Raw genomic sequence first — 25,360 nt, 5'->3', positions numbered from 1 at the left:
CTAGGGCTAGGCCATCTGCATGCACTTCTGCTTTTCCCTGCAAGGAAGCTACTCTTTGGATAAACTTACAAGGGAAGGTAAACACTCTCCCCAAGGTCAACAGCTAATAAAGACAGAAATTAGCATCCAGGTCTCTCTGATTCCTGAGCCAGGGGTCCCTCAACAACACCATGCTGGCTGAGAAGTGAGTAAGATCCCAAGAACACAATCCCAGTACTTGTCCTTCGGATCGTCAGTCTCGTGTTTGCACAGCCTCATCAGCATGGCATGAATAAGAATGCTGCTCAAGATCACAAGCATCTGAAGCCCCTGCACTATATGAGATTCAAGACTCTGTGGAAGGGGTTGTGGGTATTAAAACCACCTAAGTGCTGGAGTTCCTGGAGGAAATACCCAAAAGGTCAGACCATAATGAAACCAAGGACAGTGGAGTAAAACTCTTTCATTTTCCAAAACAGCGCTTCATAGCTTTCCATCAAAGGTCACTGGGTAATTGTGAAATGTATGTCTCCAATTCATCCACACTTGTACCCACCACTTCTTCCACCTGAACTATTTCAGTTTCTCTCCACTTTTTCACCTGTGCCCTGCGTCCTGTTGTTTACAAATGAGGAACATGATTTCCTAGACACACACACACACACACACACATATATACATGCTTAAAAACAGCTCTGGTTTCTGCATGACTTAGAAGAAGTCGCCGAATTGATCATATTTCTGAAAAGCAAATTTTAAATAATTGGGCTTTGTTTGGAATGAATTACAGAGCATCTTGAGCGGAGCATTACTATCATAGACTCAGGTGAGTCAGGGTCTCGGGTGATCAGAAATTCTGTGTTTACTCTCCTTATCTCAAATATATCTCTGTCCACTCTGACACACAATTTTTGATGTTGTTGTTTGTTTTTAGTTACTTTTGTGTGTTTTATTTTGTCTCCCTTTTTATTTTATTTTTATTTTTTGACACAATTTTTTTTTAAGTCATAAGTTGTTTCCAACTTTAATGCAATGCCAGGCCACATACAGAAGGAGTTGTATTTCTTAAAATTCAGTCATTTAAAATTCTAAAATGTAAAACTGGCATGCAGTGTTTCAAAATTAGAGCCTAAATTTGATGGAGGAAGGGCGGGGAGAAGGAAAAGGAACACTGATTAGACTGATCTCTTTGTAGCTAATGATCAACCCAAATGCCATGATCTCTCCCCCCGATGAACTCCCAACAGGAAAGCAGGAGAGCTCTTGGGTATTGCAAGGAGCGTGTTTTGGAATCAGCCTCCTCCAGGACCAGTGCCCTGCACTGCACTGCGAGCAGAGCAGGTGGAACTCACCAGCTGCAGCTTCAAAAGGTGCCCGCCCCTCACCTGGCTAAGGGACCGGTCAGCTCAGAGGAGGAAACATAAATAGAATAACCATAGGGAGGTTTTCCAAATCCAAGGAGCTGGCCCCTGTTCAGCTTGACCAGTGAAGAGCACATTTGGACCTAGTTCAACTTCAGTTTGTGGTATGAAATCAAGCCGTGCAATGAAAATTCATATCACATTCATGGAACATTAGAATTATCCATGGAAAAGGAAGCCATGTTTAATATATGAGTGTTTTACCACACACCCCCTACAGTTACGGTCTATGCAGTCCCTAAGGGGTGGTGCAAGGTGGGTCTCGTACGAAACCCAGGCCTCAGAGGACGCGCACCTGGGGAAAAACATGGAAAAGCAATCAGCACACTCACCTCCCTGCCTCAAAAGTGAACCAAGCAGCATCTCGCCCGTACCGCCGCAGGGCGCTTAGCGGCCAAGAGATGAGTTTGACTCTGGGATTCTGGACGTCCCAAAGACAGATGTGCTCATATGTAATCTGCAAGGCACATTCGCCATGTACATCTAAGTTAGGAGATGGCATCAAATACACATTGAATCTCTCTGGGAGAAAAACAAAAGGTTAGTCTAAAATCCCCAGGAATAAAACAGCAAAGACATTGTAGGAACAAAGAGGCATTTCAACATAATTCAGGCTCACTGTCTAGCTTCTGACTGAATACTCAGAGAGATAAATCTTTCTCATCTGTTCACAGTCCCAGAAAATGATTTTCAAAATGAAGACCATGTTAAATCACATAATAATGATACAATCTGGCTGACAACATACACTAAACACTATTTAAATCAGCAAAGAGTGGTTTTTTTTTAATTTTTCAATTTGCATAATAAAAAAACGTGTAGGCCAATAAAAGACCAAAGTGATGAAACCATTAAAAACATTTTTCCCTGCCAAGCACATACTCATTAAGCCCACACTTTTATGTTCACAAAAGATGCAGGTGCGAAATAACTGTCGACTTATCATTTTCATAACTAGATGAATAAAATGGTATCCCAAACTGTTTGAATAAAACCCAACACGAATACCATGCACTTCACAGACCAGCAGTTTGGGAAGATGTCAATGGATATATCTGAACTAGTTTTAACAGTGAGCTGTCTTCAGCCAAATACTGGAAAGAAATATTCATTTGCTTGCTGGGATGACTATTAAAATTTAAGATTACTCTAAATACAGCTCTTGACTTATTACTGCAACCAAATTTCATCTCTACAGGCACAATCATGGTATTTCTATTATATTTTAGAAAATTCATTAATTTAAAAATTTACTAAGTCAAAAACCTTTACGTGAAATCTGAACATCTCTACAGCAAATACATTTTCACCTACCCATCATTGTTGATTGCGTACACCTGACAAAACAGAGTGGCACTAATAAGACTGATGCCATTCTAAGCTAATTATTTTATAGTAAATATGTCATTAGGATTTTCATATATTTTAGTTGAATTTAGTAAGTAGGATGTCAAGACTGTGCAATGTATTAATGCATCTTTTATTGACGTTTTCTAAGTTATTTCAAACTCCTTCTAACCAAATATTTGCTGGAACAAGTAAGCAAGACTGTCATCATTGATTAGAAAGTAAGAGAGACCATCACCAGTTTATTTGCCTAAAAGTCCTTGCTTGAGAATGGCAACAGCAAATATTGGCGAGAGGGACCATTTCTATTACAATTCCTTGCAGCCATGCAAATTAATATTGTGAAGTGCCTTAAAAGACCTAGCTGAGTTCCATAATCATCCCTAGTACTTATCTACCGGAGAATGTATTCCCATTCCCATTTGATAGAAGAGGAAACTGAGGCATGGGACATTGGTACAGGTAAGGTCACTCCCAGTTACAGCCCACCCTTGAATTCAGCCTGTAGCGCCATCAGGATGCAGCCTCACAAATATGAATGTGTGAGAAGTAAGTGCTGATCGTAGCACCCTGAATTTAACGCTACCACAGCCTGTCATGCTTCCTCTCTGTGTCTGGGTTCACATGCACCTGCCTGTGAGGAGCGGAGGGTGGGGCCTCGAAGCCCAGGCGTACCCTGACTTAGTGACCACAGAAGGAGCCTGGGCCTGCTGCATGACCCTGGCACATGACCCTCCCTGCAGCTCAGCTTCCTAGTCTATAAGAGGTGCCTTCAAATTAGCCAGCACTTCCAGGTCCCCGTCAATAACGCTTCCACCGGGGAGGATTATGGCAGATATGGTGCCTCCCTCCCAAGTAGTCCCAGGCTGTGACCGTGTCATGAAGACAGTTCCCGTCGGAAGGGAGGACGTTTTTTATGGACAGTGGCGTGTGCGCCCACAGAAGGGGTCAGCCCAATTCTGCCTCTGCCCTGTTCCTGGTTGAGCCAGGTGACCCACAGCCCCTGGGTTGTGACATAGCCTCATAGCTCAATGCAATGGACTAAAGCAGAAGTCTGGGACCCAATCTGCCTGTCACAGGCTCAGCTATTTGGAGACAAAGAAATGATTCTCACCTCCAGGCTCGCACTGTAAACCAAGATTCATTTTTTTTCTGAAGTGTCATGAATATTTTGGTCATGATTACTTGTAATGATTTATTCCCAGGTTGAATGTTGAGCTCAAAGAGTTGGCTCAAGTGTTTCAATAGAAAGAAAGAAAATAACATATATCAGTGGGTTTAATTAAACTTGATGAAGTATTCATAAAGTTCAAATTCTATTAAAAAACATTGGAAGGCTTTCAATAAAAGTGAAAAAGGCAAGGCACAAATCCATGCCACTGTTTGCCTGGACATTCTAAATACAGGACCACAAATAGTCCGGAATCAAACTTTAGCTATTGGAACTGGAGCAAGACCTTTAGCTCTTCTAAGCCTCAGTTTCCTCGCCTATAAAATGGGAAAGTAATAGGGCCTATGTCATAGGGCTGCTGGGAAAACCAAATAATCTAATCCACCTTCCACAGAAACAGGCACAGAGCAGGCTCCCCCCAATTTCTAGCTGATGTTATTAATGTAGATATATTCATATTATGCATCGAAAACATATTAAGAAAATAAATACGCTGACATATTAACACAGGTTTTAGGTGAAATAAAAGGTTATTTTGCTTCTATATACATTTTTTATAACTCTAAAAAGTTTACATAATGAAGATACGTTATGTTTTATTATACAGGGACAAAACAGTTTTATAAAAGAGCAAAGCAGAGAATTTTCTTTACGTACCACTCTGCTCTCTCTCAACCCCAGTCGCCAGCAGGTCGGGCTCCCCGAGGCTGATGTCATTGATCCGCGTCCCCACACACTCCATCTGGAGCACCTTGCACCACTCATCAGCCTCGAGATCTGCGGAAATGTCCAAGAGGAGCCTATGAGCCCAGCGCCCACTCACCAGCTGGAAGCAGCCCTCCCTGCCGCACGAACCTGATTCACAAGCAAAGGTCTTGGAGGTGTCATCATTGAAATAAATCCCTATGGCGTGCTTCTTGGTGCTCTTGGGCAATCGAGCTACATTCTTCACATTGTTGAGTTCTGTCACCTGGAAAATGGACAATCACAAGTTTGATCACACCCCCCAAATGGTGCTTCCCATCAACAACCCCCAACCAAGGGCAGACACAGGGAGGAGGATGAACACAGCTTGACAGTGTCATCAAAGCTCAGACTCACTCCAGTGTCATCCTTACCACAGAGCAAGGAAGGTTAACACGTTACCTTCGTTTTCTAAACGTTCTCCTTCCTAGAGGTAGAAAGCTAGTTTTATTTAGTCTTTCTATACCCCACCAAAGACTCCCTTCTCCACAGTTCTTATGTCCATCTCCATCACTGTGGACAGCCACTCCTAGTGAAGCGTCTTAAACCCAGGGACCCCAAGGAAGGAGAAGGAAAGCTGGTCCAGTGCGTACTGAATGATCCCACTCTTTGCCATCCAGAGATGGAGTGTCAGGACTCCAAAAACGCCCTCCACTCAGGTTCAAGTGCTCTGTCCAGCACAGAAAGCTGGTCTGTGAAACTTTTCCACTCTTTCTGACCTCCTGGCTTCTCTCTCTCTGACCTCTTAGCTTTTCTCTATGACCTCCTAGCTTCTCTCCCCAACCTCCTGGCTTCTCTCTCTGACCTCCTGGCTTCTCTCTCCAACCTCCTAGATTCTCTCTCCGACCTCCTAGCTTCTCTCTCTGAACACCTAGCTTGTCCTTCTGACCCCCAAGCTTCTCTCTCTGGCCTCCTAGCTTCTCTCTCTCTTAACTCCTAGCTTCTCCGTCTGAACCCCTAGCTTCTCCCTCTGAACTGCTAGCTTCTCAGTGGCAATGGACACTGTCTGAGAGCAGGGAACACTGCACTGGTATCCCCTGGCTGCTGTCAGCAGGGAAAGCTCTCCCGTTGCACACTCTCTCTCCTGCCTCTCCCCCATGATTCCTCCTCCCTTCAACACATTTGTAAGCCCATCCCCTTATTGTGTTTCCAAATAGCTGTCCCTGCTGGGGATCTGTCCAGGTCCCCTGCTTCCTTCCAGGGGTGTGAGCATTGGGCCCACCTGAGAGAAGGTTTACATGGCTTCAGAGTGGAGTATTTACAAGATAAACCACTCTTCCGCACTGACAAGGGTAACCCCCTTCCTTTACCTCCTTTGTGTTACACAAAAGAATGTGCTTTCATTGACCTTGCCTTCAGTGCTATGCACCATTTCTCCCACCTGTTACTCAAAATTCAATACATGTCTGGCTCAAGAAGTAGGTGAGGAGAGAAAGAAATACCCTCCATGAGTGTGCTAATCTGCTTATTTCATTCCTCTGCTTCTGTGCCTCCACTGGCTCCCTCTATAGTATAAATGCAAATGTCTTAGTATGAAATACCATAAAAGTTGCTATGGACCAAATGTTTGTGCCTCCCCATGATTCTATGTCAAATCCTCCCCTCCCCGCCCCACCCTGTCCAGGTGCTCGTCTTAGGAGGTGGGGCCTTTGGGAGTGCTTAGGTCTTGAGGGTGGAGGCCTCATGAATGGGGTTGTGCCTTTATAAACCAGACCCCAGAGCACGCCCTGGTCCCTTCTGCCAAGTGAGGACACAGCAAGAAGACGTCGTCCACGAACGAGAAAGCGAGTTCTTGCCAGAGAGTGTATCTGGCAGAGGCTGGACCTTGCACTTCCCAGCCTCCAGAGCTGTGAGGAAGACACGTCTGTGCTGACAAGCCCCCAGTGCATGGCATTCTGTTACAGCAGCCCAAACCGAGGAGGACACCAGCGTCCCCCAAAGCCCACCAGACCAGTCTCTAGTGGCTTGACACTACCTGTCTTATTTTCTAACTACACCAAGTTGCTTAGAGTTTACCAGAAGGAACTGCTTCTATTTGGTTCCTTCTTGTGCCATTGCCCCACTACAAGCCACTACCATCCTGCGTAACTACTTGTCGGTCTCTCCACTCCCATTGTAACCTCCTTAATTCACTGTGAACACAGCATCTGGATGGTCTTTTCAAAATACAGGTCCGATTCAAGCATGTCTGTGCATAAAACACTTCAATGACTTACCATGGAACATGGAACCAAGGCCCAACTCCTCCGAATGACCATCAAGACTCTCTGTGACCTTCCCCATAGTTATCTCCCAGCCTCCTCTCTGACACCTTCGCCATGTATCCTTGTCCCAGCCACACTGGCCTTTCTTTAGTTCTGAGAAGGGACCTGATTCTCGCGGCAGAGCCTTCCCCACTCTGTCCTAACTTTGCTCCCACTTACCCTTTGGATCTTAGTTTAACTCTCAGTTACCTGCAGAGCCCTAAAGGACAACCCCACCCCCTTTCCAGCCCATCAGAGTCACAAGACTACCATCCAATGACACCTTTGCCCTCACGCCCTCTGATGGCCACATGGGTGATGGTTTAGTGCCTGGCTTGCCTGTGGAGGGTCAGGGTCGGGACAGCATGTATTTGCTCACCATTATGTCCCCTGAATCTTACACAGAGCCTGCCACACAGTGGAAACTCAGTCAGCACACGAGGACTTGAACAAAAGGACAAGCCCACCCACAGGGTGCCTCTCCAGAGCGGACGCCCCCTCTCCTGCCTCTTCTCTCTAGGGAAATGTTACTTTTCTGCTTCCCTTGGGAAACCTGCCCTGACCTTAGTGGTAATTATTGCTCCCCTCTTGCTGCTCCAATGCACACTGCATGAAGCTGTATCTATTACTCCAGCTCCCAGCTAGACACCAGTCACCTATCAATGACTTCCTGATGGACTCCATCAATGAAAAACAGTCATTTGAGAGTCATCATTTATAAAGCCTGGCACTGTGCTGAGACTATTCTTACATAGGCTGTCTCCTTTTATCGTCACCAAAATCCTATGAGGCAGCTATTATTCTCAGTATTTTCAAAATCAAGAAACTGCAGCTGAAAAAGGTCAAAGTCATATGCTCAAGCTCACAGCTAACGACCCAAGTTTGGAATGAGGCAAACCACCCCTGAACCCTGTCCTCTTCAGCTGCCTGAATGGGTGCTAATGACTAGCTCTAAACTTTCAGCACAGAATCCATCTCCTCCTTGTGGGCCTCTTTCTTTTCCCAGGACACAGGGTATAAGTGTGACGTGTGAGTGCCCCAGGCTGTATTCTGACCCGCCACTGAGTCATTATAAAAGTGCAGTCTACCCTGGCCTGAAACACAGCAACGACGCTGACATGTGTCGTTTCATTACACAGGCAGTAAGGGCAAAGAGGAAGAAATAACTCACCCAAAAAGTCAGGAAATGCAGGGAGAACTGCATGAGTCAAAACACAATTACCCATTCTGGAAACTGGTTTAGATAATAACCACCCAACACCCCCATTCAGGGGACGTGAGTGAGTGTTCACAGACCAGGCAGGGTTTTGTTTCATTTGTGGAAGGCTATTCAAGTTCTAAGGCAGCAGCTTCTGTCCCCAAATCAGAGCTACATCTCACTGAGTATGTGTGTGCACATACCCACATCCCCCACACACACACATACACAGGCATGCACACACACACACACACTCTCGCACAAGCACGCGCTCACACTACTTACTTTAAAAAAATAATTGCCATCTACCCTAATCCACGTATCTTCCTCAAAATACATGGTAAAGTGATAATTACGAGAACTAACATTTGCAGATATATTTATCTCATATAAAACTTTTATAAGATGCATTTAACACCACTGTCACTCCATTTTGTAAAAGAGAAAACCAAGACACGATGTATTTTTTAATATTCCTTTAACAACAAAACAATATGCTCCAAAAGGATCACTTTTAAAGCAAACACAGATTTTGATATGATCTCAGGGTCTCATTGCATATGGCAGCACTGGCCCCACTCCATGGACTATCGGATCCTCATTGCTACCTCCAACAGGAGAAGCACCCAGGACCAGGGACATGCACAGTAACTCCACTCACCAGCCATGTGAAGTTCTTGTCTTTTCCTGATGTCTCAGATCAACCAGAAGTAACTTCTTGCCAAGCTCAGAACTTGTTAGGAAAACTCCCCCTTGAGCCTCTGCAGTTACTGTTTTAATTTTCGCTCACAGCACAAGAGCAAGACGCATCATAAGCTCTACCTGTATTATGATGTCTTTCATACAGATTCACAACTAAAGCATAGCAGCACCTAACCGTGGAGGAATCATGGGGGAGAGGCAGGAGAGAGACAGTGTGCAACGGGAGAGCTTTCCCTGCTGACAGCAGCCAGGGGATACCAGTGCAGTGTTCCCAGCTCTCAGACAGTGTCCATCGCCACTGCTCTAGGACCACATCCCCTCAAGGATCTCCTTGCATTCACTCACTCATTCATTCACTCATTCATTCATCACAAATGTAAATCCATGGTTAAAAAACAAAAATCAAAAAACAATCCAGGTGACAATCAATGGGCCTATTGGTCATGGCCTCACCCCAGAGAACTCTCAGTTGCTTGGCACAAGCATGACACTAGATTTCAATAGAAACTTGGTCATGATTTGGTTCCCACATGATGTCCCAAAGATCACTTCTGCACAGGGCCATTTGCTTGTTGTTTCTTTTCTTGTGGGTTTGCTTGGGTATTTTTTGCCTTTTTTGTCCATTTCACAATTGCTTTTTCTAAGAAAGGCAATAAAGATAAATTTCAAGCCTCATCACCAAAATCTAAAATGTCTTAAAATTATGATTTAAGAGAAAAAAGAAAGGTTCCAAGACAGGACTTAAGTGAGACCTGGTTACAAATGTTTACTACTAGCAGGTGAGTTCTGGCATTTAGTAGAAAACAAAGTCATTTGGTTATTAAAAACTAGGGGCCCAGTGCACGAATCCAACTGTGGGCCATGAGGCTGTGGTGGGCACAGGGGCAGGTCTCAGCCCATCCTCCGCACCCCCACCTGGCCCCTCCCGCTACAGCCCCTCCACCCCCCGTCCCATCCGCCTGCAGCCCTGCTCCCACCACCACTGCTCCCACATGCTGATGGCGGCACTGGCCCCACTCGCATCCACTAATGGCACGGAGAGATTGGGGCTAGCGCCAGCAGCAGGTGTGAGCAGCGGCTCCAATGCCGGCAGTGGGTGTGAGTGGGGCCATCACTGGCAATGGGTACAAGAGGTGGCTGCCGGCCCCGATTGCCCCTCAGGAGCAAGGGGAGGTGGGAAGCCCTGAGGAGCGATACGAGCTGGCAGCCGCCGCTTGCACCCACTGACGGCACCAAGTGATCGGGCCCGGTGCCAGGCACCAGCAGCGGGTGCAAGTAGTGGCTCCAGCCTGGCAGCGGGTGCAAGCGGGGCCAGCCCTGGCAGCAAATGTGAGCACTGGGCGGTACCATGGCACATGGGAGCAAAGTATTTTCAGTAACCACCAGAGGCTTGCCCCCATGACAGGGACTGGCGTTCCGCCTTGGTCTGGCACCTGCTCCACTATTCCACCGTGGCCGACACCCACCATGTTCCGTGCTCTGCTGCCTGCTGTCAATGTCTGCCATGTTCCATGCACACCCCCTGGTGGTCAGCGCACATCATAGTAACCGGTTGTTTGGTTGTTCAGTTGTTTTGCCGTTCAGTCTATTTGCATATTAGCCTTTTATTATATAGGATGGTATGTAGATAGGAGTTTAAATATTTTACCTACCTTTTCATATGATCTCCGTGCTAAAACAATAGCAAACCAAGTTAGAGAAGCAAAATAACCTCTGTTACTTCCTGAGCTGCTAGTGGCTAGTTACTTTTTCAAATAAATCTGTGACCCCTCAATGTGTAACTTTCCTTTTTCTTTTCCAAGATATATTTAAGCTTACTGAATCCAGCTACACGATCAAACAAGACCAGAAACATCTGTATGGCTTACTGAAAATGTCAATATTAGGACCTTTGAAATACTTGATTTCCTCGAGAAATGGAGTGTGTACTTTCTAAAACCCAAGTCAGCTTCAGGCTTAATCTAATTTTGTACATCCTGGGGCCAACACAATCCTTGGACTAATTGAAAATTCATAGAAGACAGCAGCTCTTTGAAAAATCTGCTGATAAAAAGATAATGAACACTAGTAGATAGGAAGTTCTGTGATGCAAAAGGTATGTTTCAGAGCATGGAGTCAGGAAACAATTAGGTAAAGATAAGACTTGGCAAGACTGATTGTCTCTTTTTTTTAAATATATTTTATTGATTTTTTTTACAGAGAGGAAGGGAGAGGGATAGCGGGTTAGAAACATCGATAGGAGAGAACATCGATCAGCTGCCTCCTGCACACCTCCTACTGGGAATGTGCCCACAACCAAGGTAGATGCCCTTGACCAGAATCAAACCTGGGACCTTTCAGTCCTCAGGCCGACGCTCTATCCACTGAGCCAAACCAGTTAGGGCAAGACTGATTTTCTCTAGAATTTGGAGCTATTTCAAGTCAGACCAAAGGCAAATTCTGCAGCTCACAGCAACCTTCCTTTCCTTTTCTAGACTGAATTACCTGTTCTCAGGCATCCAGTCCCTCTCAGCCCTTGTGACTCTTTCCTGATGAGTTTGGACCTGGTCATGCAACTTGCTTTGGCCCACAGAATGGGAGCTGCCATGCCACGTCCATGGAGATGTTGTATGTATAACTAGGCCAGATCCTCTCCTCCTGAGTGTCAACCCTCCACCTCACCAATGACTTCCTCCATTTCTTCCTGGGTCTCTGAATGTATGGACAGATGAATCAGGATATTGACATTTTGGGAATTATTTCAGTTCTCTTTATTCTTTCTAATTCATTTATGCTTCATTTTTTTAAATAACAAAAACTTGGATGTGTGTGTTTTTTCTCCCTTCTGCTTGTTGCTCCAGGAATTTTGTGTTCATTGTTTTTTTTTCCAAAATTTTATTTTGAAGAGTTTCAAACACAGAACATCTGAAAGAATAATACTGTCCTACATCATTTCCCAGGGGGACTTGTGTGGATTGTGGTGTCCAGAGGGGTCCTGGAACCAGACCCTGAGGGACAACCATACAACATACACCAAGCACCCAGAATGGATAATTATTAACATTTTACCACCTTTCTTTTATGAGCTTTATCTCTCTATGCACATAAATATGCAGTGCTTGTGTGAGTGCCCATACACACGCATCCACACTTGGTTTTGGCCCAACTACCTGCAAGAAAATTGCTGGCAGAGACATGTCATCCTTACAACTTTCACAAATATTTCTTACAAATAACAAGGTTCTTAAACATCATCTCAATGTCATTGTCACAAGGAAATAGGCAAGAATTCCTCATGTCTTCTAATTGCCTTCTCATATTCAAAATCCCCTGAAAGTCCCCAAAAGTCTTTTAGAGCTGTGCCCACACCCGTCTGCCACCAGCCAATCCCAGGTCCAATGACACTGCATGCATTGTGTCTCTTCTTATATTGAGCTGCTCTTAATTTAGAAGAGTCCCTGAATTTTGCAAATGAAAAGATCTTGTCAGTGAAATGTTCCATGTTCTAGCTATGTTTGCTTATCCTCGATGCCCTTAATTTTTCTATCCACTGTACTTCTTCTGAAATGAAAGTTACATTGAAAGGCTTGATGAGATTTCAGATAACATTTTTGTTAAGAATGCTTCGAAAGGGCCTGGTTGGTGCTGCTAAATGGTTAGAGCATCAGGCCTGCCCACCTAAGGGTCCAGATTTGATTCCCAGTCAAGGGCACATAACTGGGTTAAGGGTTTACTCTCTCTCTCTCTCCCCACCTCCCTTCCTTCTACTCTCTCTGAAAAGCAATGAAAATAAAATCTCCTCAAGTGAGGATTAATACACACACACAGAGGAATGCTTTGAAGGGATGTTGTGGGCTTGCCCTGCATCGTATCAGAGGACAGAGCACCCCTGGGCTGGTGCAGCTCAGTCGATCACTTGGCGGTAGCTGCCGTATCTCTCTAGAGTAAAATAGCAATTCTACTGATTTTTCTATGATACTATGGTATCATGTGAATACCTTGTTCCCCAACCATCTTGGCATCTGCATCAAAGTACTATTCCTTTTAATCCAACTGGTTGTCAGCCTAAGCCCATCCATGTGTGACTGCCGGACTCAAGGTAAATACCGACTGAGGATACTTTCCCTGCTCCCACCTGGACTACTTTTTATGAAATAATCTGGAAACACAGATCACTAATGTTACTAGAATCACAATTATTATGCATTTATTACTTCAAAATGTGTAGCCCAGCCCCAGTGGCTCTGTTGGCTGAGTGTCACTCAGTGCAGCGAAAGGTTGCTGGTTCGATTCCCGGTCCTGGTACAAACCTGTGTTGAGAGTTGGATCCCCTGCTGGGGAGCATACGGAAAGCAACCTCTCTATGTTTCTCTCTCTCTCTCCCTTCTTCTCCCTAAGCATTTCCTCAGGTGAGGATTAGAAAACAATGTTTTTAATGGGTAGCTACTGTGTTGAGTCAGGTTACCCAATGGACTATGTAGAATGCACTCTGTGTTTAGCTGATGTAAGTGCCCACCGTACACTCATCCATTTGGGCGTCCTCACTCTTGGTTTTAACTAAGATCTGTCCAGACACTGAGCAGCTTCCTTGAGGAGGAAACCATGCCATTGACAAGAGCATCAGTCTCCAAGGGTATTTCAGAGGGACAGCCAGCCAGCTGTTATCACACTGGCAGGTTCTAGCTGTAGCTGGTTAGGGTCTGAAGAAAACCATGCGCAGGTGGATCTAGGCTCCATTTAGGCTTCACTTTCCAGAGCCTGTTCTTTGCTTCCGAAGCTGCTGGGTGGCATCTGCACAGCATGTTATCGGGCCTTCAAATCCCCCCTTGCATCCAGGTATCTTCCTTCCACAGAGATGAGAGGCAGATGGCGAAGGTGGTCCAACCGCCCTCCCTGGACAAGGCGGGAAACGGCAGAAGGACAACTTGTTGGAGGGTGCCTTTGTTGGAGGGTGCCTTTGGCTTCGGCATGCTGATTCTGCTGGATGGCGCTGCCTGAAAACCAGTCTGAACAAACTGCGATTCGCTTTTCTCAAGATGCGTTCCCACCATGCGTCCCCCGAAACCCTCTGGGTTCCTCTAAGAGAGAGGGCTTTCTCTCCGCAGCTGGGAGAAACCCCGCTGCACACCGAGTCTCCACGTGGTCCTGCTCATCTGGTGGACGGTTCGTTGGCACGTCCAGAGTGTTCCTCTGAAATGCAGCCTATGGTCATGCTTTGGTCATTACACTAGAGAGACACTGCAATAGAGGCAAGGCGAGTCATTGCTTCCTTAGCTCCAAGCCTCAGTGAAGTCTCCTGAGGCCATCGAGCAGCCTTATTCCATGTTTCCTCTTCTTTGGCTAGAAACTCTCTTCCTCTAGATTCGCCCATACTCGGTGACTCACACATCCCACTCTCAACACCAGTCCTGATCATTCCACTGAAAACTGCCACCCTCTTCCGCCATGCTCCGACACGTCCCTGCCTTCATTCCCTCCTGAGCACTGGCCGTCACACCAACCACAACACATTTACCTACATGTTTCCGTAGGTCTGTCTCTTCCCTAGCAGCAGGGACGGGGTGCCACCCACTTTGTTTCCACTGCATCTCTAGGGCCAAGGACGGTGCCTCACACCGTTTGGCCCCTCAGTGAGCACCTGTGGGATGAAAGCTCCTGGTCCTGCCATCACTGCCATCCCCTGCCCTGCAGACAGGGAGACCGAGGCACAGCGATGTCATTAACGTGCCCGGGGTTGGACAAGGCAGATTCTTGTTCACGTGCCAGATGTTGGGTGCTGAGCACTTCACACCCACTGCGTTATTCAATTTTTCACATTTCTAACCACTGATACTACTCCCTGCCCATGGGCCATGTAAGAATGCTGAGGCCTCCAGAGGTTGACTTGTTCACACAATTGGCAAACAGGCGAACTGGGATTCAAACACAGTCAACCTGACCACACCTCACCAGACCACCCAATGAATCTGGAGACAACATACAAAAGTGTAAGGGCTTATGCCTCTTCGTTTTCAGTAGGATAATGACTTTAATTTTTAAAAAATGAATATGCAGAGGATTGGAGAGGCCGCCATTGTTGAGTCAGGCCTTGTTATTCCTCAGGTGGGTCATGAAGGATATGCAAGGATTTATGAGACAGAAAGACCAGTTTCCAGGCAGAAGAAACTACAAGTGCACAATCATGGGACTGAAGTTGGGTGCAATAAAAACATGGAGCAGTTGGGCCAGGACTAGCTCCTAAAGAGCTGATGTGTTGCCTCCGTTAACGTGAATCATGAAGTCTGAAGGGCAGAGATTTAAAGGTTTGAAGCAGATAAATGAAAGGGTCGTATCTGTGTATTAGAAAGACTATTCTGTAGGGCAGTGGTTTGAGATCTGGGGGAGATTTTTGCACCCCTTTCTTCCCCACAGAGAAATATTTAGCAATGTCTAGAGACATGCTAGGTTGTCACAAGGGGGGAGCTACTGGCATCAACTGGGTGGAGGCCAGAGATGCTGCTAAATTTCTAATGCACAGGACAGCCCCCCACCAGAATGTGAATGGCGCTGGAGTGAGAAGGCCTGGGATGGAAGTGGAGAACGGACAAGGCTGACAGATGCATCATGTCACTGCAGAGTGACCTTCATGGGGAACTGATGATAGTGGCGCCCCTTGGAGTTCAGCAGTGAGCAGCTGGCATGGACATACATGGCAGCCTTAACCTTGGGAAGGATGGGAACCGCATCTGAGGAGGAGATAAAGCCTGGAGAAGCCAGCAGACAAGCAGGCCGCAAGTGGCTTGAGCTTAGGTCAGGACAGGAGGAATGAAAAGACAGATTTAAGAGTTACTTCATGACTATGCAGTTCCTGGTTTCTACTTTTCTGATCATCAAAAACACAGAGTCTCATAACTCCATCAAAGGAAAAAATTATCCAACACTCTCCTAAGTTTTTGACGAATCTTTAAGTATGCCATCCAATTAGGAATTCCCAAATAAAGACCACCAAATTCTTCTGGCTGTTTAAAGCCAGACTCCAGATGTCTTATTCATCATATGTGATCGTGTTCATTGACATGAATGCTTAGCAGCCAATGATTAACACAGTGGCCATACTTTCCAAGTTTAATTTGCTACCGATACAGTTTTGCATTAACAAAAACAATTACACGTTACACGATTCCATTTTCCAAATGGATTATTTTGTAACTAGATAGAGAGACTGATGAAATTTCTTCTGCTGTTTCATGAGAAGATTAGACCATCGGATTTTAAAACGTACATTTTCTTGAGGAACTGGTATATTCCTGGGAGAATTATGCCATTAGCAGGCACTGTGTGGGAATTTTAAGTGTGTTTCTGGTGTGCTGCAAAGTCAATCTCCATCTAGGAAAACAAGGATTTGATTTCCAATTGTCCGCCTTCCTTTGCTGATAGGAACGGAGGGCTGATGATTTATTTACATTACAGAGTGAAAAGGAGGCCGCTACCTAAAAGGCAATTTGCCGCCTTGCTTTTTGTAAGCAGTATCCTAATTATTTTTCTCCTTATGGGACTGAATGAATTAAGTGAGCAATTCACTTTGTATATGCAAATTGCAAATCTCTGCAAAAGCTTCAAATTGCTTTATTCTTTAAAAAAATTAAAGCCATTATCCTACTGAAAATGAAGAGGCATAAGCCCTTTCACTTTTATAGGTTGTCTCTGAAAATAAAAGTAATATGAAAGCAATCTATTTTGGAGCCCATAATGTTTTCTCAAGTATTAACAAAGTAATCAATTACACTATTCTTCTTATTGTTGTTTTTGTTGTAACACTTGTTTTTATATTATTATTATGTGCTGAAATTTCAGAGTACTCCAAAATATCCTGCTAAACTTTTCTGTTTAAAAATTTTCCAGATTTCTTACATTGTGTTCCAAGCCTTTAAATGTTTCCGTATTGTCTTTCCTAAAAAAAGCACCAATGGTTTTAAGACACAGTGTCAGTAAGAGGGACAGGCAACTAAGAAGAGATGGGCTCCGTTCCCTTCACAAATGTCACCACAAAGCACTTCTCTCCACAGTCTCCCCTGGGGGCCCTGAACACAGCAGGTTAAGCAAGCATCTTATGAAAGGGTTCTTCAGAAAGAACCAGTCTAGACAGTGCCACCCACCCCCAGAGAGATGGTTCCATTCTTTCCCCAAATAGCCACAGGCCGCTGGTCACTAAAATAAACTGGCCCAGGGCCTGCCTGAGTCATCCATCCTAACTGTCTCCCTGAAGAGTGGACTTTTATTTGCACATGTGAAATAACTTAAATAACCCATTCACCGTGTCTTCCTTAAAATTAAAAGGCACTTAAACTGAGAAGCCTGCATCTGAAATGTATGCAGAGAATGGAGTCTGGGGTGAAGGGCACTCTCCTACGATCTCGGCGGGGCGGGGGGCGGGGGAGGGATGGGGGGGAAGGGCAGGGGGGGGGGGGCGGGCAGGGTGCTATTAAATCACCTATCTGGGCATAATTTGGCAGTAGTTACAAAAAGTTGAAAGGTGTGAGATATTCCCTGGCAGTTGCACAGCTTTTTCTTCCAAAAAGATTAGCATGAGCACATCAAAGACAGAAGCACAAGTTTTTCATCATAATTAAATTTATATTAGCAAAAAATTAGAAACCATTTTGTCCATCAATTTGGGTATTTTTTAAACAGATCACAGTATATCAAATATTAAAGAGTACTCTAGAACTGTGGAATTAATGAGGTGTCATTCATAAGCCACTGATTATTGGCTTAAAGGAAAAGGGAACTGGTATAATTGATGTGACCATTTAATGTATTTCATGAACTTTAATTTATCCCCTGACTGTGAAAGAAATACTACTTAAAGTTATGTAAGAACTATAGACCCACCCAAGTATCCCAGGGAAATCTGTAATTATGGTCTTCTTACACAAGAACATACAGTATGCCATGAATTACTCCATTCCTGCTGTAAAAGTAGGGCCTACATATGAGTGAGACTGATTCTATTTGTATAAACAGAGAAAACAGTCTGAAAAGTGCACATCAATCTAATAGTATTTTTTTTTCCTGAGGACCAGGGGTAGGGTCATCATTTCCTTTCATTTTACTACATACACTTCAGAATTATTTAAACTGGTTAAAATGAATAGATATGATGTTTATAATTTAAAGAATAAGAAGAGTGAAGAAGAAAAAAACCCCTGTAAAATATTTTAAAATGAGGTCAGTGGATCCCCATTCTTTGTCAACACAACTCCTTGACCAGTAACTCACTTGGCCAACAGTACTCTGTGATTTCTCTCAAACCAGAAACCATTAACTAATTTCTCACTAACTTTCCTTTGGTATCATTTACACAGAGCTTCTGTGTGCACATGGATTATAGCCAAGTGTTTCCACACAAAGGTAAAAAGTGTAGAAAAAGCCCTGGAGACACAGGGTCTTAAATTCATGTAAGAAATAAGTGTAAATGGGGGAAAAGGAATTTGCAATCAATAAACTTTGTAGGTGAAATTTGTTTTGGTTTTGTCCTTCTTATTTTTCCGTATGTATGTGTGTGCTTAAGTCAAACACACGTACAGATCAGTGACAGAGTAAACAGATGAAATTTTCATAAACCTTTAAAAAAATGAGGCTCTTTCCAAAATGCAAGGAAAACTAACCACTTTGAATAATTAGTCAAATAATTGAGGGTTCGGAAAAAAATAATTTAAACAAGATGACTGTTTTATCAGATTATAGGCCAAAAATGACTTACACAAATTAAGCTCTTAATCCAAAAGGGCTTTAAATTTAATCCAAACTAAATAAAATAATTAGGTATAACCTTAAAACATGTATAGGATACGGAGACTGAACATTACAAATGCTGATGAAAGAAATCAAATATTCAAATAAATGGAGTGACATACCATGTTCATGAATTGAAAAACTCAACATAGACAAAATGTCAGTTCTCCCACTTTTTGATCTATAGTTTTAATGTAATTATTTTCAAAAGCCTAACATGGGTTTTCTGTAGACATACAAGCTTATTTTAGAATTTTATGGAAAGGGGAGGCACTAGAATAACTAAAAAAACCTTTAAAAAGAGAATAAAATGAAAGAAATCATTCTACCCAATATCAAGGATTATATCTACAGTAACCAAGAGAGTATGATATCAGTAGAAAAATAGATACATAGCTCAATGGAAAAGAATAGAGAATCCAGGGACAGACCCAAGCTAATATGTCCAAATAATTTTTGACATAGGTACAAAAGCAATTCAATGGGGAAAGAATAACTCTTTTTCAACAAATGGTATTAGAATAATTAGACATCCATAGGTAAAAAGAGTGAAACTCATTCCACATCTCACACCCTGTACAAAAAGTAAACTCAAAATGAATCATGGACTTAAATGTAAAATATAAAACTATAAACGTTTAAAAGTTTTTTTAATAATAAAACTGGGAGAGCCCAGCCAGTGTTGCTTAGTGGTTGAGTATCGACCCGTGAACCAGGTCACAGTTTGATTCCCGGTCAGGGAACATGCCGGGGTTGGAGGCTCGATTCCCAGTCAAGGGCATGAGGAGGGCAGCCAATCGGTGGTTTTTCTCTCATCACTGATGTTCCTATTTCTCTCTCCTTCTCCCTTACTCTCTGAAATCAACAAAAACATAATTTTTAAAAACTGGGAGAAATTATTCAGGACCCAAGGCTAAGCAAAGAGTGCTTAGAGTTGGCATCAAAAGTATGATTTATAAAAGTAACAATTCAAATACAGGATCACATCAAAATTAAAACTTTTGTTCTGCAAAAGACTTTGTTAAAATAATGAAAATATAAACTATAGAATGGGAGAAAATATTTGCAACCACATATCTGACAAAAGACTAGTATGTAAATTTTATTTTTTTAAAAATCTGCCGAACTTAATAGTAAAAAATACAGTTAAAAATGGGTAAAGAACATATTTCACCAAAAAAGATATAAAGATGGCAAATGAGTACATGAAAACATGTTCAATATCAGCAGCCAGCCATTAGGGAATGCAAATTAAAATCCCAATGAGATCTCACTATCAGCAAGACTAAAACTAAAACAAAGTGGCAGCACCAAAAGCCGGCGAAGATGTGGAGAAGCTGGGTCCCCAAGCATTATTGGTGGGAATGTAAAATGGCGCAGCCGCTTTGGAACAGTCTGACAGTTTCTCATAAAAGCAAGCATGGAACCACCGTTGGACCCAGCAATTTCACTCTTGGGATTTTATCCCAGAGAAATAAAAATTTATATTCATACAACAATATGTACACGAATGTTCACAGCAGCTTTATCCATCATAATAAAAAACCAAAGTACTGGGAGTCATTGAAAGAGGTGATGCTATATTTCAAGATTTTGAGAAGATGGAGACAGCTACCTCAGAAGAGGACATGTCTTAGAGGAGGGAGAACATGTAAAAAAGAATGAGTCGCTGGGAAAGATAAGCTGGCAGAATTCTCGAGAGATGACGCTAGGACGCTGGCTCACTGGGAGGAACCAAATCCTACTTTTGCAGAAACGAGAACAACGTGTGAAGCTTGGGATACGGGGGAGTGCCCTGGTCACTAAGGAAGGACCGACCGACAGAACCATGAGCCTGAAAGGTCGGGCAGAACGACGAAGGTCATCATGGCCACTCTCCCTCGCAGTTAGAGGGACTTCCCTCTTACAAAGTCACTCACATTGATCCCATCACCTCTGATTCCGGTGGAGCAGGAAAATCCCTTCTATTTGCTCACTGCTGAAATAACCAGGGGCCAAGTGGACTTTAGTAAACTAGGGGACCCCAAAAGCAGCACTCAAGACTGGGTTCCTTAGGGTGAGATGTGCTTGTTCCCGGAATATGTGCCTTAATAAAAACGATGGCTCCACGTGCAATCGCTTTTGGAAGTGCTGCCTTACGGTGGCTCTGCTGTCCTAACGGCAGGACTCCCCGAGTCTCCATAATCCCCCCCGCCCCCCGAGTCTCCATAAACTCCCGTGGGCTTGGCATCCCAGGAATGGGAAGGAAAAGCAGCTGCTACTAAACCATGGCCACAGAACCCTGGTCCTCCCAGAACTCGCCTCTGCCGCACCCTCCAGCGCACAATTAGGGAAACGCTTATATTAGAGAAATTGTTGGGTGCGTCCTCTAGTCCACGGTGAATTGGATCCCACAGTGACGTGAAGAAGCTATGATGTGACCTGCCTTGGAGGTCATGTTACACAGAAGCTAAGACGCTTGAAGGAGCAAAGGCAGGATTAGAAAGCAGGGTCCCAAACCCCCGGGCCCAGCAAACGCCCCACGCCAAGTGCCTCGGTCTTCCTTCCACTCAGACCCCTTCCCAATTATCCCTCATCACAAAAAAGTAAACTATGCAGAGGAACGCTCACCCCTTCGGGTGAGTGTGAACGACTTTGATTTCCTGAGTGAAAACAGTGGACTTGTGTCTAACGAGAAGAACTATATTTAAAGTCACTGGCGCCTTCCCACGGTTGCAATTACACTTCATCAAACTCACAGCCTCTCTGACAGCTGAGTGCTGACGGGCACTTTGGGAAGAGGTAAAGAAATGGAAAATGAACTGCTCTGTATGTGCATTATTCATATATTTACTTTCCCATTTTTGCACAAGAGCACCGTTAGCTACATGTGCAGTGAGGAAGGCACCAACTTTTAAAAGCCTACAGCCAATTTCTTGTTTTAAAACTTCTAAAAAGGATCCTAGGCAAAACTGGCATTTTTTCCTTAGTAATATCTTTAAAAAGGAAACGAACGCAGCACCGTGTTCTCAGAAACGCTACCGATTTCCTAGAGGAAAGAGATGTCGGCCGAGGTCCCACCACCTTTTCACTGACCAAATAGCAGAGTTTATGGGCCCTCATTTCTCACGGCAATTGTTTCATTTATAGCCGAATGAACTCTGAAATCTGGTCACGGTGTGCTACATATAACCCCCAGCCTGTTATTATCAAGATTCATAAATTACACAGCATTTAGATTTTTAAAAATGCATATCTCAGAATCACTTCAGTGTTTTTATGCCCCTGAGAGATGAATACTGAATGTAACAGATCTGAAAGAACAGGAAGGATGAATTGGCTGCAGGAACTCATCAAGGGCTTGGAGGCTTGATGTAGATAATTCTTCCCTCTAATGCTTTGAACTTTGGTTAATGGTTATTAGAGATGAAAAGGAATTGGCTTACCACGTTCCTCGCAGATTTACATATTAAAGTCCAAAGCCAGCAGGTAGAAGTCTGAAATAGGGCAAGCTTGTCCTCAATCTCCCCTTGTTTGTTCCACATTCAAAGGGGAACTACCAGTCCACTTTGGTCTTCCCTTTGAGGCTGTCCCCAGAAAACTTCCCAATCCTGGCTTCCTCGCCCCTGTCATCACTCATCCCATTTCCTCTAAATCAAAACTCCTGTTCCTGGCTTCACATGTCTTAAGTACAGATTTTTTTTTTTCTGGAAAGTGAAATGAAAGTTTAACACAAAGGCATCTATTGTATTCCATGAGTTGACAATGCTCACTGCTCCCCAACCAATGCTGTACAAAGTGTCTACTGTGTGTTAGGCTCTGATAACTAATAGAGAACCACGCCTAACCTCACCCCCAAAAACCTCTACCCTTGTGGACCTTACTTTAGGGTGGTCCAGTGGTGAAGACAATAAGAAACAACCAAGTAAACATATCTGTAGTGATAAGTGCTCAAGAGAAAAATAAAGGGAGATGGAGGGAGGGGTCCAAGGACCCCAATTTAAATAATGGAGTCAAGAAATGGCTTCACTTTGAGAAAATGTAAGCAATGACCTGAGCAAAGTAAGGCAATGAGCTCTGTAGATATTTGTGGGGACAGTACTCCAAGGAAAGGGAAAAACAAGTTCAAAGGCAGGACTGTGCTTGGCCTACCCCAGGGAAAGCAAGGGGCCTAGTGTGCCCGGAGCCGAGGAAAGTGGGATTGGGGAAGCTGAGCCGGTGAAGTTAAACAGGCCACAGGGAGTCAGATTGTGAGTGTGAGTCCACTAGAAGGACTCGGTGAGGGTTTGGAGCTGGGTATTATGATGTGATTGACGATTGACGTGTGTTTCTAACAGGCTCTGGAGGCCGAGAATTAGGCAGCCCAGGGCTGGGACCAGAGTCACTATGCATATTGACCGCAGAGCCAACACCACATGCTGGTGGACTGTGTTGGGAAAGTTTCTCTGCAGTATTCCTTGCTTGTCCTCTTTCTTCTCTTGGGCATGTAGAGGTCTGCAAGCAAAGCAGAGCCCATTTATTTTTCTACAACCAGAAAGGCAGGTAGAGGGGACTGTGAAGACTCAGGTGTTTCCAGATCTATGCAGGACCCAACGAAAACAAAGAAGGACTGAGGGACATCAGCGACCAGACAGAACAAGAGTCTGCTGGTATCTTAGTCTGTTCAGGCTGCTATGACAAATTACCATAGTAATTTATTGTATAAACCAAGGTGTCAACACGGGCCCTTAATCAGATGTTACGAAGTTGCCACTTTAGGAGAATTTGCATGAAAGAAAAGATTATTCATTTTCCCTCACTTAGCAAGATTTCCATGCTGGTGGATCTACTGGTTTCAGAAAACATCTTAAATGGCAAGCAGCCCCCTGGTAATTTCTCACCAAATGAGGATAAGAGTCTTCAATATGGAAAACCAACACAATCAAAACATTCTATCATAAACATAAGCATGGTTCCTCCATAGTCAAGAGTAGTATTTTCCCAACATGGGAATAACCAGAGCCTTGGGGAAAAGAAGTGATTCCACGCGCTTTTACACATTTTCACGGAAAGGGAAAACACAAAGGCTGCTGCTAACAAGGACTATGAAAAACATTACCACATAGAGGGAAAGAGGTGTATGATTTGTGAACCCAATAAGTAAGTACACCTTGTATTACCTTAACTTTCTACTTCTGAATGAAGTATTTTAACACAAAAAAAATTATTATTTTTAGTGAGGAAGGGGAAAACTGCTACTACTGCTAGGAAAACTGGACGTTTGAATTAAATTTAGTCATCAAACTTAAAGAAATAAATGAATGGGCGGGACTTCCTCCTCCTCTACCTATCACCTGTTTTCCAGCCCTCCCAGCCCCCTAACCCCTACCCTATCGCCGTGCCCTCTCCTAGCATTCCAAGCTTGCATGAGGGTCCATTCTGCATCAGGCACTGGGCTACGTTCCATGCGATCCAATCCTGACTCTCAAGGCTCTGTTGTTGGAAGTGGGGTCTACTACGCAAGTTGAAAATTTACAAACAACATGGTAAGTTCTTAGACTAGGGATTGGAAAACAACAATTACTTTAAACAATTAGCAAGTAGATATTACTTTAGAGATGCTTTGTGCTTGGAAAAATGATTATTTATACCTTGGTCAAATAATCAGGAGAAGTTTTCAGAGTCAATGAAATCGAGTTGCCTACTTGTGAACAGATGAACTGGAAAGCCAGAGCAATCCATCTTACCTTATGGTAACACCTAAAATATGCAGCGCGTTCATCAGAAAATTTCTCCAGTCTCTTGGGGCCTTTGCTGGAGGCCTTCTTGAATACTAACCAGCATCGCTGATAAATCTGGAAGAAAATACAGAGGCTGAGTTCAGTATTACCACGGACTCAGGTATGATGTAATGACATTTGCATTTAAATGTTTCCTTGTTGATGTTTTCACCTGTGAAATGACCAGAATCCATAAAAGCAATGTTGCACTGGAAAACAAAATAATAAAAATAAAAAAAAAACTGTTTCCACAATGGGCGCATTATGTCATTCTGACAATTACTGGAATCAAAAGAAAATAAGTATTTGAAGGCAAATTTCTTCATGTTTTGATAACAGTATCAGTAGAAATATTTAGCAAAAAGTCCCAGAGATAAAAATCTCAAACCACTTCAAATAATAGAAGCATTCAGGGCACATGCTCTAATTTCAAATGCAATTAAATATGGGAATCATGGGTCCGATACAGTCTAAAGACCTCATTGGTAGTTGAAAAAGAGAGAGCCTCTTAAATATCCAGAGGTATCATAAACAATATAGTAATTAAAATAAATTCTTTTGGCTTTCACCTTGCACAGTTGGCCTATCAATGGCTATAACATGGAGACAAAAGTGGAAAAGTAACTCAATGGAGAAAGGTAGTCTTGTATACAAATGATATTAGAATAACTGACCACCCATAGGGGAAAACAAATACAATAATCTAAAACACCTATCTTAAAAAAATTAACTCAAAGTGGACTTAAATATAAAACAAAACTATAAAACTTTTCAGGAAGGGAAGGAGAAAATGTTTGGGATTATGGTCTGGACAAAGAGTTCTTGGACTTCATATCAAAAGCACCATCCATAAAAGACAAACTTGCCCAGTGGAACCTGATCAAAACTGAAGACTTGTTCTCTGTGGAAAGCCCTGTCAAGCAGATAAAAAGATAAGCCACAGCCCTGGCCGGTTTGGCTCAGTGGATGGAGCATCGGCCGGCAGACTGAAGGGTCCCAGGATCTATTCCAGTCAAGGGCATGTACCTTGGTTGCGGGCCATACCCATTGGGGAGTGTGCAGGA

The 25,360-nt window shown here is 43.7% G+C and overlaps 1 protein-coding gene across 3 annotated transcripts in view; it reads right to left on the bottom strand.

Annotated features, from left to right (window-relative positions):
- DOK5 (docking protein 5) overlaps positions 1-25,360 on the bottom strand; it is a 135,513-nt gene that overhangs the window by 41,423 nt on the left and 68,730 nt on the right. The window contains exons 2-5 of one of the 3 annotated variants that reach the window (XM_080684241.1): positions 24,264-24,371; positions 4,774-4,888; positions 4,576-4,695; positions 1,733-1,922 (exon numbers count right to left, since the gene is read on the bottom strand). In XM_080684241.1, coding sequence (XP_080540367.1) covers positions 1,733-1,922; positions 4,576-4,695; positions 4,774-4,888; positions 24,264-24,371 — 533 coding nt within the window. Of the gene's footprint in view, positions 1-1,732; positions 1,923-4,575; positions 4,889-24,263; positions 24,372-25,360 lie in introns of all 3 variants that reach the window. The other 2 variants (XM_080684242.1, XM_080684240.1) reach the window with 2 other exon arrangements.

Source organism: Plecotus auritus, assembly GCF_963455305.1.
Source record: "Plecotus auritus genome assembly, chromosome: 8".
NCBI classification, from domain to species: Eukaryota; Metazoa; Chordata; class Mammalia; order Chiroptera; family Vespertilionidae; genus Plecotus; species Plecotus auritus.
This window is presented reverse-complemented; position numbering and strand designations above follow the sequence as displayed.